This window comes from Gallinula chloropus, assembly GCF_964237585.1.
Source record: "Gallinula chloropus genome assembly, chromosome: 5".
NCBI lineage: Eukaryota > Metazoa > Chordata > Aves > Gruiformes > Rallidae > Gallinula > Gallinula chloropus.
In genome coordinates this window covers 24,212,035-24,228,421 of record NC_140090.1, presented here as the reverse complement: position 1 = coordinate 24,228,421, position 16,387 = coordinate 24,212,035, and the positions used below count along the sequence as shown (strand labels likewise).

At 38.1% G+C, this 16,387-nt stretch overlaps 1 protein-coding gene across 4 annotated transcripts in view; it reads right to left on the bottom strand.

Moving 5' to 3' along the window:
* Positions 1 to 16,387, bottom strand: part of LOC311192798 (uncharacterized protein) — a 39,831-nt gene that overhangs the window by 4,026 nt on the left and 19,418 nt on the right. Inside the window, exons 3-5 of one of the 4 annotated variants that reach the window (XM_084265388.1) lie at positions 14,882 to 14,950; positions 3,700 to 3,795; positions 1,509 to 1,972 (exon numbers count right to left, since the gene is read on the bottom strand). In XM_084265388.1, coding sequence (XP_084121514.1) covers positions 1,901 to 1,972; positions 3,700 to 3,795; positions 14,882 to 14,950 — 237 coding nt within the window. In that variant the 3' untranslated portion in view covers positions 1,509 to 1,900. Of the gene's footprint in view, positions 1 to 1,508; positions 1,973 to 3,699; positions 3,796 to 14,881; positions 14,951 to 16,387 lie in introns of those variants that run through there. The other 3 variants (XM_084265389.1, XM_084265390.1, XM_084265391.1) reach the window with 3 other exon arrangements.

Sequence of the window (16,387 nt, the reverse complement as noted above, 5' to 3'; positions counted from 1 at the left end):
GAGCCTTGAGGAAAAGAAAATGCCTCTTGCAGTTTCTTTTCAGCTGCAGCATGTTCAGGATAGGTGACTGATGGCATAATTAATGAGTACGCAGGATTACTGTGCTTATGTGATGGCGTTCTGTGCAAGTGTGCAGTGATGTATTGGAGAGGGACTGTAAAGTACCTGAAACTGGACAATTGTATTAATCTTAGGCAAGTTTCTGAGCTCTTCTCCTATTCCAAAACACAGTATTGTCTTCCTGCTTTGTGAGCAGTACAGCAATATTTTTACCATTCTTTATAACTGAGAGGATACGTAGGATGCCCAAGAGCTTTGTCTAATCATTTAGCTAATGATCCTGCTCTGTAATATCTGTTCAGCTGTTTAATTCAGTTTAGATTACTACTCTGATAGTTCTTTCTGGCCGTTGGTTTTGATAGGACTCACTTCTACACTCTGCATCCCCTGAAGAAGGAAGGTCATAGTTAAGCTCTAAATTTACTGACAGTGTCTTATTTTACATTGTGCCTCAGTGTTAGGCATCCAAGCCAAATATTAACCTGTAGTTTGTATTAATTTAATTGTGCCCCACGTCACATGAGTGTTTTTTTGGGTCAAAAATATTAAAACCCTACAGCTTTCAGCATAACAGCACATCCAGTTATCTTATTTGTAGGGTGGAAGTGTTAGTGCTCCATGCGGCAATCACTGTGGGTCTGTGTAATGATTCTGTTCTGCAGGCAAACAGCTCTCAAAACCTCCCACCCTGAAATGTTTAAAAAAATATGGCTTCAAAACATGCTGGCAAGTGTACTGTGTAGAGATAGTAGAACCAGAGAAGCCTGTGGGCAGATGCAGAAACTACACTGCAGTTAATCCTCCAAACCCAACAGGGGGAGTACCTCACATCTTTGACACTTAGCTATCTTCTTGTGTATTTGAACACATGGGGCTAGACTCTTAGCTAGAAATTTAAAGTTCCTTCTCTGATGTGTAGCACTTTATATGCCTAGATGCTTCAGTTTGAAGTGTTTAAAACTTCTGCCACATTACTTGCTGCATTTTTCTCTAGTATCTAAATGCATTAGTTTCTGGCTTATTAACTGTGAGTTACTCAGAGTAAAATATCCTGAGGAGAGTGTTGTGATAGAGATTATATTCTTTTGAAACTTTTTAGCAAACAAACCAAACCAAAACAGCTAGACAAGCATGAATGGAAGGCTCCCCAGATCCCCATTTCACCTCTCATTGAAAAGTCATTAAAGTTGTGGCTAGTCAGCAAATCCAAAATCTGGCACCTGTTTGCCAGATAAAAACAGCTGCACTGTATGTATATTATTTAATCCATCTGCAATTTGCATACCATATGCAGTACCAGTTGTTTGAGTTGCTTTGCTTAAGGTGTTTTGGGATATTCTGCTTTTATCAGAGATGAAAGGTTGATGCAATAGAGCAAAACTTGTACTAAGACTTTGTGATATCAGTATTTTGAAGTCATAAGATTACATAAGGGTTGAATTTTTGACTTGCAGAGGTTTTATTTCTTTATTTTTTAGTCCAAAAATCCAACATACTTTTTTAGTCAAAAACATTTTTCACCTTTTAGCTTATTTCTTCATTGGCTTTGATTAGGTCATGACTTGTTGAAGTGAAATGAATTTTTCTTGGTTTTCTTTCAAAATAATTAGAAAATGGCAAGGTCCCTGGGCAGGGCCAGTCTTTTGGAATTCTTCTCCTTTAATGCACAGCACATGGGACATTCCTGTGATATGAGTTCATTTTGAAATTGTTTCCTTTCCTTTAAAACAGAGCAGGCATGTAAAACCACTTTTCTTTTTTTCCTGAAATTTATTGTCCTCTGAATTGTCTGTGATTCTGAAACTGAAGCCACAGAAGATCTTTCTTGTCTGCTTCCAACCTACTGGCATTTTCTGCCATCCTCCATTTTGTTGTCTACACTGACGAAATTCCTGTAAAGGTTTTTCACAGTCTGTGAGGTAAAATCAGATTTGCATGAGGTAAGCAAAGGTTTACTGCAGTGACAGTCTGAAGTGACATGCAAATCTGGACAGCACTAGAGAATTTGTATCCTAGGTCTCTAGTCAGCAACAGGAAGGGAATAGAGTTCAAATCTGAATTTCATACTGAATAGCACAATACTTGGCATTGCTCATTATATCTACTATATACTATATCTTCTAAGTTTTCATTAAGCTGTAAAAAGTGCTGATTATACAAGTGGACTTATTTGAGAGATTCAATCATAAAGGAAGAGTGAGTTGTAAGTAGGATTTTAGTGTTTGTTAGACTTTTAGTCAGGTTTTGGTCTGCTTAAGATTTACTATGTGTTCCTGGGCAAGTTGCCTATTTTCTGTGTGGCTAATTTTCATGCTGGAGAAAAATAGAAACACTAAAACTTGTTTACTCTTACCCACCATGATCAAATTGGTGATACTCTTATTACTTACCCCTTACGCATCCTAACACCTTCTATTCCATATCACATCTGTGGAAATCAGTGTCACTTCCCAAGATGAGGACATAAGTGATAAAATTTTAAGAGATCCACAGAAATTATATCTCTGGTGCAGTAATTATGATCTGGAGATTCTTGGAAACTTCATGTTGTGCTGGCTTTTCCTCTTTCTTTCCTGGTGCTAAATTATGTTGAGGAACTATAAATCCTTCTGTGAAATCTACTTTGCATTTAAGGAATTTCTAAGTCATTATTGCAGAGCTGTTTGTCAAGAAGGGAAGAAGCAGGTGTAGTAGTAGTAAGTTGGTTCATGTGACAACTGGCACTAAATATGAGCTTGGTGATTCAGCACCATGAAACAAATCCCAGTTATTAATAGGTAATGGGAAAGTGCTAGAAGTATGTCTCAGTGACTTTCTGTTGTGGCATAAAATTACCTAAGTTCATCTCTGAAGTTGCTGAGCCTAGACAACAATAAACTACATTCAAACATTTTGTTTTCAAAACTCGTCCTGTTATAAAACATGCATTAGAAGTAACAATCTAATCAATGTCCATTGTCATTTTATTTTCACAAGAAAATCTTTGGAAAAGCTTTTCATATTTAAAAGCCAGCTTCTACTGCGTGCAGTTTATTCTTGGTCTTGTACAAGCACAGAATAATAGTAGTTTTTGCTATGACACTGGTGCTTTCTCAGAAAAGATATTTGAGCTAAACAGAAGGGCAAACCAAGGTCATTGGCATTATAGATCTACCATGAGCTTTAAGAAATGAGTCAGACCTACAGATGGAATGATAGTTTGCCTTGTCATGAGAACACACATCTTCAAAAGGTTCCTGCTTTGGAAAAATAAAGTAAAAACCATAAGGAACCACTTAAAGAGGCTGCATAAATAATTTGCCATTTGTGAGCAATATATGCAAAACGATAGGACTGCAAGGACTGTATTTGATGGAAAAGCTTCTAACCATTTAAACTGCCATCCTGGTGTTTATTACCTGAATCACCTCCGGGAGTCTGATAAACACCTGTGATCTGCTGGTAATTCAGGAAAGGAAGCAGCACTCTGCATGACCTGCCTTTTTTTCTCTCAAGCAGTCATGGTGTAATAAACAGTGTACAGTGATTTTGAACATGCAAAGAATATATTTAGACAAGTTAAGGCTATACTCTTGGTTTAATGCTTAACAAAGCTAACAACAGAAAGTAAGTGGTTTAACACCTTGATACGATACTCACAGAAACGGAAGGAGAGAGCAAAAGACAATAGAGGCTCATGGTACTTGGAAGGCAATTGTGGGTTTTGGTTTCAAAATGAGAGTAAATGGTAAATACCTTCAAGAGAAATAGGGAAAAAGCAGGGTTATTTTTAACCTATATACATTTAAAGTTACTACATGACCAGTAAAGTAATAATTTCCTGGAAAGCAATATTTAAATATATCCATCATCATTTAGATCTTGGACACGTACTTAAACATTATTGATTATTTGCAATTGTGTGCATCCATGTGTAAGTAGATTAAACAAAAAAGTAATGGTAGCATGTCAGTGGTTGGGGAAAAGTGCAAAAATGTAACTGGAGTCTCTAATTACTAGTTGTTTGGGATTTTTTTTTTAATTAAGAAAGCCACAAGCAAATTATAGACATCCCGTTTATAGCATTGCAATCTTACAGGCTTGCTCTCATGAATATGGTAATTTTTTATTTTATGCCCTCTTGAGATGTCTTGTTAAAAACATTTTATTGGTGATCCTAAAATTCAGTAAATTTGAAGCCCTTGGCACCCTGAAGATAGTTAAAGTTCTTCAAAAAATGTCAGCAATAAATATTTGGCAAATATAAAGAATATGCACATTTTTCCCAAGTGGGTGATATATTTTTTTCTAGTTCTTATAGTCAAGTGATGACACTGCAGTTCAGAATATAAGTGCATATTGATATTTTCTTCCAGAAACTGCATGTCTTGCTTAGAGAGTGCTTCTCCCACAGAGTTATTTTTGTTCAGACACCTGGAAGTGGTTGCATACTTGCTCTGGCTTGCAGGCTAGTTTTGGACAGTCAGGTGTATGTATGAGCAAGTGGTCTTTATTTGGAGCAATTAAAATTCTAACATTCTCCTCTCTTGACATGCAATTACTAGGGCTCTGCTGTTCCCACTAATTGCTCTTGCTGGGGACATTGGTGAGGAGCCAATGATTTTGATGGGTAGTGGATTATCATTTTTACTCCGCTACCTGAGAAAAAAATCATTTGCAAAATCCCATGTGTAATTAGCAAGACTCATGATTAATTGTCCTGCAAAATTAGCTTCACTGTTGCTTTTATTTTACTGCTTCAAATATTAATTAATGTTAACTCCTTTCCTTCAGTTCTAGCTTTTGAATATTCAACGTGGCTTTGAAAAATTAGTCAGAGCTTCTACTTGCATTAACATGCTGGAGCTTTGATTTCTGAATAAGTATTCTGATTTAAAAGATCACACTTGGGTCATAAATAATTTTTATAGGAGGACAAACAAAGCATCAGAGCATCATGGGAAGGCATTCATGCACTAACTGAAAGTAAATTGTTTCAGTAGTGATTCATTCCCCCCGTGCTTTTGGGGAAACATCAGCAAATATGCAAAACACTGCATTGTGTGGGGCAAAACAATTATTTAATGACAGCAATCAATATTTTCAAATAAGTAGCACAGTGAGAAAGGTAAAAATAATGGTGGATTAATACCATTCTAGTACCAGATTGTCCTTTAATCTTTGAGCAGGTGCTGTATCTACTCTCTGTATTTCTATGAATTGCAGGTTCATATGTTTGATGGAATAAGTTGGAAAATGCTGTCCATACTTCAGTGCTATCTGTCTTAGTGCTCTCAAAACTCTTTTCTGTTTAGTGTTATGATGATGATAGGGTCAGGAAGCACATAAAGGACCTAGTGAAGATTTTTCTTGTGTCACTGGGATGCTGCTGGATTGAATTCACAGGGCAGCTCATTAAAACCAGCAGTAAGATTTTCTAAGACCCTAAAGACCCTTGGCCCCTGTTATGGCCATGTTTTCACTGTACCAGCCTAACTTCTCACAACAGAGTAGCACTACCTGTAGAGCACTCCTGCACAGCACTCACAGGCTTGATTTTGCCCCTGCATCAGTCCTTGTTTTATTTCTTCTGTTTTCAGCATGCAGCTAGATGAGTTTCTCAATAAGAGCCCTTGCCCTCCTAGATAGTCTCATTATACAATAATCTCGCTGTAGTCTTGTCATAAAACTCAAAGTTGAGCCCTGGAGAGAGCAGTGGGGGTGAAGGTGACAGCGTGATATATTGGGCAACATACAACAGGAGAATCACATTTGGGAATTCTGCCTCACTCACTCCTCTCACTAAAGTGTATCAGCTCTTCTGGCAGCTTTTGTCAGTCTTTTGCAATGGAGTCCAACATCCAGAAAGCTATAGCTGTCTTTTAGGGTTTTAGTTGCTTCAGACTCTGTAACTGAGGACTGATTTTGGCCTTGTATGCCTGTGACATGACATTGCAGCCAGTTTGCCTGTTTTCTGTACAGCAGTTCTGTTCTCCGCATCCCCACATATGAAATAACCAGTGGCATCACTGTTTCATGGATTGAAGATGAGTGCTTGCCCCAAAGCTGTGCTGTTACTTATACCATTGAGCATTCTGATATTTGCCAAAACTGGCCCTAGTCTTGTCATGCCACCTATTTGTGATGATGTGGCTTGTTCATGTGTATCTGTATCACATGGAGAGAAAACATTCCAATCAAGCACAGGCTTGATTTTACTTGCTTTTTTATCAAATTAATTTATTTTAACTGTTTTTCTAATATTGACCCAGGAGATCAGAGACAGAAAAATAGCATTACCTTTATAGCTGAAATTGATAAAAAATCAGACCAGAATCCAAACTTCGTTTTGGTCACAGTGTCCACAAAAAGTCCAGAATCCTTTATGAGCTCATTAAAGAACTTGTGTCATCCCTCACAAAATTGTGTTTTTCTGTACCCTTCTCAAATCTCAGCTTTAATGACTGGCTTCAGTGTACAAACCTCTTGCACCTCTTAATAGGTTCAGGCACATCCTTCTCTTCCTTAAATTAAAAAGGCTGTTGTGTAGGCATATTAATTCAGAATTTATGCAGTGTTTAGAATGTCCAGTCTGTGTCCAAATGTCAAGAAAGGTTTCAGATTTTACTTGGATCTCTGGGGATCGTTGAACAAATAAAAGGCTCTGGGAGTCTTCTGCTATTCATATGTAATTGCTTAGACTAAGATGCAACCATGGAGCCAAAATTTATATATATGTTCTTCTAATTTCAGCAGAAACAGTCCTGTAGGGTAATGGTTGCAGAGAAGGAAGCTGGAACACTTGCAGATGTGCCTGTATAGGATGCTTGCCAGAAAAATTCTAACTTTGTCTCTGTCACTTGCTCTAAGAAAGCTTTTCTACCCAGTAGAGTACTGTCACCTATTCCAAGAACACACTGTTCTTCCTGTGCAGTCATAGCTATATGGGCAATCTTTTCTGAAATAATAAATGCCCTTTTTGCTCTTAAAAAAAAATTTAAAAGTAAGTTACTAACTGTTTTAAAGTCTCTCATACACTGGTATCATACCACTACACTGTTTCTGAGAATAACTGAGGGGTGTGGATGACAGATAGGGTCTAGGGGATGGAGGGAATTTAAATAGGAAATATTTCAAATTTGGCCCTTTACAAAAATGAAGGCCATGGTCTATAAATTGATGGAAATTAATGAAGTGCAGAAGAGAAGATGAAATACATAAATTATGAAGCTTGAAACCTTTCTATTTCCACAACTGTCATGTCTACTGCTCAAGCATCCCCAAAGAAAATCCTCCAGTAGCAGCAATTTTTGCTGCAAAATAAACAAAAGAAGAGAGACTGGTTAATCTTCAAATTTAAAATGGAGCTCGTAGCCTCATGTTAGCAGTGTCTTCCATAGATGGAGGAATTCATAAATCTTCATCAACAGACTGCCATGTTGAAGCTTCTAGACTATACGTGATGCTGCAGTCTTCATTTGCCAGTGATGCCTGCAGGCATTCATTTGCACATGGAATTCTACAGGAGCAAGTGGCTTCAAGTTTACAGTCATGGCCATGCTGGTAATAATCCCAGTTTCTATATCAGTAGTACACAAATGTTTTGAGAGAGTGGATGTCTTATTTTGTAAGATATGTGCAGCTATAGCTTTTTAGGGAAATGTAAGGGCTTGCAGAACCTGGCCTTTAAAACAAAATAATTTTAAAAGCTCAACCTCTCCATGTTCTTTTAGTGTATTAATCTTTCCTCTATTTTTTTCAGTCCATGTTTGCATATAACATCCAGTTCACAGAGTAAGGGTTTGCTCTGGTGATTATTCTGAAGGCCAGATTCTATCCTTAGTTTCTTTTGGTTGTTTGTTTGACATGAGAATGTAGCTTTAAGCTGTGGATTTGGCTGTGATATATAAAAACCATGTGGCTTTGAGAAGGGCGAGGGTAGACCTACGTCATGGAGGGTGTGGAGGGTTCCAGCAGGTACAACGCCATCTCTGAGCCACCTGCTGCATTACAAACACATCGAGTAGCCTTTGGGGAGACTTGCTTTCTCTTTTCCTTTTATCTTCCATATGTATTTATTTTTAAAAAACCCAACAAGCCCAAACCACCCTATAGGCAGAGAATCATGGCCTTGGCTTTGCTTTTTCAGCATGTATCCTTTTAAATATTTCCATTGATTAGCACTCTGCTAGATACTAGTAAGAAATGAAATGCAAGTTTTCTAAGTTTTTTAGCAAATAAAATAAATTACTTTTATGTGTGGAGAAGAGCGGGGGGGGGGGGGGGGGGTGTGAGGAAAGATTTTTCACATGTGTGTCTACTACTTATGAATCAAATATAGCTTCTTCCTTCAAACTGGCCTCTCTCAGGGGGCTGAAATACCCTGAAGGTTAGCTACAGCACTATCTGCTGCTGAGATGGTATTTACTGGATGATGAATATATTAGTTGAAATTTAAATTGATTCTATGGAAGGGTAATGTTGATACCATATTTACTGCTCTGTTTCAGTAGTGTAGGCCAATCATTAGTGTGGAGAGATGGGAAGGAAATAACTTAAAGGTGACACCGTCTGAACTGCAGGAAACGAACAGTGCTTTATAAATAAAACATTTCTCCTATTATGTTAATTTTTCAAAATAAGCTTCGAGTTAAGTGTAACGTTCGATCAGTAGGTGCATCTATACCAGTATATTATTAGTCTGTTTAGTCACATCTAGAAATATGTTCTTCGTATTTGTGGTTGCCAAAGTAAATAGAAATCAATGAAAGTAGCAAAAGTGCTGAAGTCATTTCAATAAGTGAAGCGCTCATTAATTTAAATTTCACACTTGACATTGTTACAGACTAATCATAGAAACTAAGAGCTTGACTTCTAAGTGTGTTCTAAGACATGGAGGAATCCTGCAACTTTCTTTTCAAAGTGGCATTGACATTAGAAGGAAAGACCTCTGACTGCAGCACTTTAGGCAGATGTTAATGATATGGTAAACTTTCTGAGAAGTCTGAAGACCGTTCATATGGATGACATAAGCTTGAGGAGTTAGCAAGCAAACAATATTGAGACACTGGGACTGAATATGTTCTGAAACATCAAAAAGCTCTTCCTGCCGTTTTCAAGCATCTAAAAATATGTGTGAAGCCTGTTCACAATTTAATGGGAGAGATACAGAGAGCTGGGGGTGGTTATACAGGAAATTAGAAAAGCCTCATCTCATCAGAGTGAAATAAATATGCCATCCTATAAGAAAAGTAATTGGAGGGGTGTGTCAGTTCTGTTGATGTCAAGCAGGTGTTCATAAATTAGAATAAACATTTATAATTGATATTAGTGATAAGAAAGTATTTTAAATTACACTGAGACTCCTAACTTGTCTCTTTTCCACCTTTTTCTGTTTAAAATAGAGGATTGGAAAATGCCATTTCCCTGGCTATTTTTTTCCTGTGTAGACTGATCCTCTACTTACTTGCTTTTCTCTGATACATACCAAACCACATTGATAATGCAGAGTGCAATGCAAGTAACTTGGAAGGAAGACTACATTGCAGTCGCAGTAAGTAGCTTTACTTGTAGGTAATGGGAGACAGGTAGGTGATACCAAGTTGGTGATTTCTGATTGATTGGTGCCAGGATGCTGTCTCATTTCTGCTTTTTTAGTTTTTTAGTCATGGGGAACTCCCATTCATGGAGAAGGAATGTACTTTATTCTCCCTCCCTTGAGAACGTACTCTGTCTTGCTTAGAATATTCAAGATAATTCATAAAGCTTTAGCATCCTGGGCAGATGCTGTGAGGGTCATGGCATACAGATCCCTTATTTTCAACCCTTTATAAAGAGTTAGGTTGATTAACTTTACTCAGATTTGCTCAGAATGCAACCCCATATCTGGTGTTTAGTCCACGGTAAATAAGATGGTCCTAACTGTTGTGAAAATCTTTTCTGATTGGGTATAGGAATCATGACCAGCAGTTTAAATATCAATCTTGTGGCATGTCCACGATATATTTTAGAGCACAGGTATTTTTTGCTGTGATAATCTCTTGCTTAACACAGGAGGAAATCAGTAGTAGTGGTAAGAACAACCCTAGTGTGAGTACATGGTGCGCATCTGAATGCAGTGCTAGGATGTCTGAAGTCTAGTATTTACTCAAATCTTTAATAATGGATTTTATTATTTCCTGATCAAGATGCAGAGCACTATAAAGATGCTACACTACAGTTCTATGTGATCTATTCTTTCATCAGATTCCAGTGGATAAGCCTTAGTGATCTCAGTATAAATTGGAGACCAAATCTAGCTCAAAATTTGGCTATCAATCTAGTTTTATGTATCTGGTTCATATTACTATGGATTTTTTTTCTTTGATCATTTAGGGTCGACCTTTTCAATAACAAAATTTCATTACTCTGTCCATGTTTACACAAGTATATATATTTGGGGCTTCTGTCCTGTGCATGTCTGATCTGTGACAGCACTGGGCTTGACAAGGAGTAGAGAAGGTTGTGCTAAGGATGCCTCAGTCCTCAAGCCCTGGCATTACTCTATCCCTCTTGACAAACAGGTGTAAGACTTGAGTGTGAACTAGTATTTCTATCCTGAAGTTTGGCTCCTGCAAAATACTTTTTGTGTCATATTGAGATTTGACAGCACAGTCTCTGAGTGTGAAGAGTGTGCAACAGCTTCAGTATCCTTAAAATAAGTCTGGAATGAAAAGGAGTGGTGCAGAGTGGGTAGGAATAGGAGAGGCCTTGGAGGAGACAAGACAAACTGAAACATCTGCAAGTGAAGGTAAGCAAACAGCTGGTGGGGGGGAGGACAAGCAGAGAATGGGTGCAATTAGATTTTGCTTCACATTAGGGGACTATCATTTCATTTTATGGCTTTGTTGACAATCCTCTCATTTCTTTTTTATTGTGAATGACATCATCAGTGCTATCAGATGGAAGAACAGTTCACTAACAGATGGCTTTGTACCATTCCCAGTATGATACCCAGCATATCACGTTATATTTACCTGCTTTCTATAGTGTGTTTTACCTGGAGGAACTTGTGTAAGAATGCATTTAAGTCAGGATCCTATGTAGCTATCGGGGGCCATAAGGCAATAAAAAAACTTGGATAACAGTTTGGTAACTAGTTAATGGAGAAAGTGAATTAACGTCTTTGGAATTTACTTGTTCGTTTACTTGTTCAATTTCCTAGAAAGGATAGGGATGTCTCTTGCTTGGAATACAATTCCAGTGGAAATGGGGAAAGAGAAGACCAAGCCACTGCATGGTGCACTAAAGAGTGAGCTATAGCCTTTCTAAGTCCATCCTTTCTCCCTTGTAAATCTGCCCAGGCCACTAATGGTGCAGCAGCTATGGGTGATGTGATTTCAGGGCATGCAGCTTTGCCAGGGTATTGGAGTAGCTCAGATAGGTTGGTGAAGTTCTTGTCTTTAAAGTACAGTTATGGAGAGTCCTCTAGTTGTCTAAATTGATGAGGGGATGAATGAAGGTTGTGTACATACAAACAGCCTAGTTACAAATTCATCTGCCGAGTTAACAAGGATCTCCAAGTTATGACTGTAAAAGCGACACCTGTATGATTAACTTGACAGTGTTGTTTGGCCAAGGAATTCTTGAAAGCCTGTGGGATTCTGGAAAGAAGGCAAGAGTACATAATCTGGGAGCAGTGGACATAAAGAGAGGTTGTGGAGCCACCTTCTCTGGAGACGTTCAGAACCCACATGGATGCGTTCCTGTGTGATTTAGTCTAGGTGATCCTGCTCTGCAGAGGGGTTGGACTAGATGATTTTTCAAGGTCCCTTCCAACTCCTAACATTCTGTGATTCTGTGAAAGGAGGCAGAAACCCAAACTGAGGATTGAATGTAGAATATTTAAAGGGAAATTTAGGTAACAGATTGCAGAAAATGTACAGAATCCCTAATTTGCCAATTATGAACTCAACTGCAGAATACTGTGTTATTTTCTTTAATACAATCTCTAGGTATTCCAGTGAATGAAAAGTTGTATATTTTTGCTGACATCATGCAAAAACTAAACCAATATATTTGTGAGAACTTCTTGCTACATTGCTGGATTTAATGGCATACAGTCCTCCTAAGTAAGAAAATAACTGGAGTTAACAGAGCAAGATTTTTTCGGTACTCAGATGACTGCATTTCCCTTGTAAAATTTAATTAAATTGGTTGAGAGGCATACATGTTGGCTAGTTTGAAAAAACCCACCCACTTTAATAGAAGCCAAAGAAGCTGGAATTCCAGACCTGAGGAACTGTACAGAGAAGAGCAGATTGATGTCATATGTATCAGAATCCTGAAGTAGCACCTCTAGTGCCTTTGATATTTTTGGTCATGTTTCAGCCTAGTTCCTAGCAGGTTGTTTTTTTTTTTTTTTTGCTTGGTTTAGATTTTGTTTTCCCTGACAAATGTTTAGACCCGCAAAAGTCGTGCAACCTACAGGATGGAGGTGCAAGTTGTGTTAATGTCCTTCCCTAGCTAGTCCTGATTAGTATCCAGGTGGAGGGTAAAATGGTTGCTGAAGCTCTTGAAGAGGGTAGAAGATGTATAGTCATTGTTCCCTCCACTTGCCAAATACATATCTGAGAATGTTCTTCTTCAAATAAAAGTTTATGGCAAGCTGTGTCTTTTTTAGTATCTAAAATGTGAATCTGAAAATAAGACCACAGTCCTGGTTTCAGCTGAAAAAGAGTTAATTTTCTCACTAGTAGCCAGTATGGCACTGTGTTTTGGATTAAGTATGAGAATAATGTTCATAACACACTGATGTAGTTGTAGCATCTACACTAAGTCGAGGATTTTTCAGCTTCCCATGCTCTGACAAATGCAAAAGTGCCAGGTGTTTCTGACCATTGTGGTTGAGCCCAGTAATATATAGCCTACATTAGCAGCTTCATATACTTCATCTTCTACACAAAAAGCTCTCAGAGAAGTACAATGGTTTAGTGACATATTGAGGGTTAACAACTCAGCTCCCAAACCTGCAGTAATTGGAGTAAATGAAAATGCTACTTGAAGGAGGACTGCACACTCGGGCTCTGTATGAAAGAAAACTATGATAAGATTAGTAGGGTAATAGATTTCTAATAGTGCACTGTAGGAAAAACCAAAGGGTGGGGGAGTTCCTTATGCCAAGGAGATCAGATGTATGGAAATTGTTGCCAGAGCATCTTGTACTTTCATTTTACAATGGCTAAAAAAGGGTGTGCAGAGGTTCATGGGAGGGAGATTCACTGGTGGTAGTGAATGTGTAAGAACCACCACTCCTCCATAATGTTCCCAAGCTGAAAATAGAAGGAGGCTGGAAAAGAGAAGTGTGTTTGCCCTCCTACTCTTCCACAGGCATCTGCTTATGACCTTGGAGGCAGAGCAAAACATTAGTTGGAGCTGCTGAGCTAAAGCAGTATGACTGTTCTGAAATACAGTGGAGCTCTATTAAACCTCTAAATAGCAACATGGTAATAGGTTTTCTGCTGTACAAAGTGAGAATAAAATCTATCTTCCCTCATGTAAGCTGGGTTTGGTGTATTTAAGTCATTTTCTCACTGATTTTTACAAGACAATAAACTTACAGATGGAAATTCTTTTCAGCCATAAATACCATGCATGCTGTCATGCCTAGAAGTGCAAGATAAAGCCAAGGGGATGTTAAGAACAGTTGAAGTGCATTCCTTCTCTACCTGGTTGGCTTAGATGAAACTGTCTGCTGTCAGGTTGGGCATACGGTGTTTGACCCTTGCTTGTAGATATAACTGAAATAGAGCTCCCACCACTTAGTCACAGTGCATTGAACGACAAATTTGTCCACAGCGGGTGACCTGAAAAGTGGAGGCTTAACCTTACATGGAAGTCTCTGAAGTTTCTTGCATCTGCTTTATCTCTGTAAACATTCTCCAATCTTTCTCCATCTTACTCATTACAAAGTTCCTGGGACTCTATGGCTGCAGAGCTGTTCTCTGAATTTTATGTTCTGTTACACCCTTCTTGATTGGATGGATTAACATCCACTGTACTTTGCTTGGGGTTATGCTACTTTTTTCCTGAGTCAAACTAATTTTTTTTAAAAATAATTTTTAAAAGCAATTGAATGTATTTCAGGATATGCATTCTATGCACTTTTTTATCATGCCACAGTATTTGCATTGTTATTGTTCTTCAGGGTTTTCTCATCTCAAATCTAAGTAGTATAGGTAGTGAATTATATTACCTGGTAGTACCCGATTAAAATACACAGTTGTCAGAATAATACTTAGAAGTGATATGTACACACATTATCTTCTACCTACATGAGATCCACACAGACGTACAAGAAATCACCTCTACAGTGTGAATCCAAAGGCAAAAAAAATTGATGTGCATTCTGTTAAATTTCCTGCATATGGAATTAGGTTACCAACTCTAGGCTTTGCATTGTACTGAACAGAAGGAGAACAGAAAAATCACCTCTGGCATCAGCATCTCAAACCTCTAACCTTAAAAATTTGCAAAAAGATATATTTTTCTTTCTAAAACTTTCTGTGCTTTCTAAAACTCCCCATTGTGTATAGAAATGCCAATTGTAACACCATGTTCCAAGGATGTGGAAATTCAGGGACACAGATTATTCTTTTGTAAATTGGGATCATTAACTGAACCCATGCTAGAAAATATTTCCTGTTCACCTGAGCCAAGGAGAGCAGAGCAATGTACTCTTATCATTCAGTTCTACTATATAATAATTTCATTCTTAGAAATTAAATACTCCCAATCTCATATTTAAGTCAAGACATTAGAATGTTCTTGACTTTCTCTCTGGGAGAAAGTATTTTTCCTTTACCTGTTTTCTTGCTGTGTGCTGTAGATCTCTCTTGGGTATTGGGTAACACTTCAGTATAAATCTGAAAAGCTAAAAGTAAAGGATTCCAAGCTAGAAGGCAGAAGAACTTTGCTTGTTTTGGGCAGGTTCCTGATAAATTTCTATACTTCCATTACTCTCCAACAAGGGACAAGGTCCAGCCTCAGCTGTTTCACAGCTGCCTGTTCAACTTAACAGAGAGAGAAAACAGACACGGTTATGTTGTTCTTCCCCAAGATCATGATGAGGAGTTGCAGTGGGGACTTGACTTAAAGTTCCTTCGCTCCTGTGTGCTGCACCGACTGGGGTATGGGCAGCTAGGGACAAGCAGAACTGGATTTCTTCATCAGCTTTTCATTTCTGTGGAAAATGGAAAATCTGTCACTTATAGGGAAATGGTCCTGTTCCTCCTATGTGGGCTTATGACTATCTTGCACATTTTAATGACAATTTTGCACATTTATTAATGTGTTTTATTTGCATATAATTAAAGAGGGAAAGGACTGTCTGTACTACATTGGGTTTTGCTCAGTATCTTGTCTATGCCTGGGAAAGACCAAAAGGACAAATCAAGTCTGCAGTGAATATTCCCAGAATATTCTTCTGTATTCCCTGAGCTGTGGCTCAGCATCTTCTGTGAACATATCAACTTTTCTGAACACATGCAAACATTCTGCAACCGTGATGTCACCAGGAATAATCGCATGTCATATGCAAATATAATAGAGCAGAATGTTGTTTTTCTACCAAAATGACTCAGTTACTTCAGAAAGTCTGAGCTTTCAAAGCAATACAGTTCTGAAGCATGATCCCATTAGAAACTTCTGGGTTTTCCTGAAGGCTCTGAACTTAAGGTTTAAAGTCTCTGTAGAAGTTAGAACTGATGTACCTGTATCACAGAAACAGAGGCCTTCCTGTTCTCTTTTCAACCTGACAAGTCACTTCAGTGATGTTCAACAAGGTAATGCAGAAGAAGGAGGATTGCATTAGAAATCCCCCCTTCATCTCTCCCTCCTTTGCAAGCATAAGCCTTTGCCTGAGAAACAAATTCTCTCAACTTCATCTAGAGGATAAAACACCTTCTGCTGTTGTTCCCAGGCATTGTTAATTGTTGTTAATTTCCAACACCTCATTAATTATTTGCTATTAAAGATGTGAGTGAGGCAAATGCCCTTCACCCATGGATAATCACAAGAATGGACCATTAATAACTACAAAAACATTTTACTTTTGAAGTTGAAAGGGAGCTTGTATGAAAGTCACTTTGTTTGCAAGAAAAGCCTGATGCAACACCAGGGTGTCATTTCATAAAGGGCTGGGTATGAACAATGCCTTAACATGCAAAAGAAACAAAACAGGGATCAGTGATAAAACTGAAGTTGATGTAATCGAAAATATAGTGTTTATAAGCAGCACCCTCCCCACTGCACCACTTCTCATTTAACTTGTTCTAAAAAACCCTTATAATTCTGTTTCATTCTGATGATA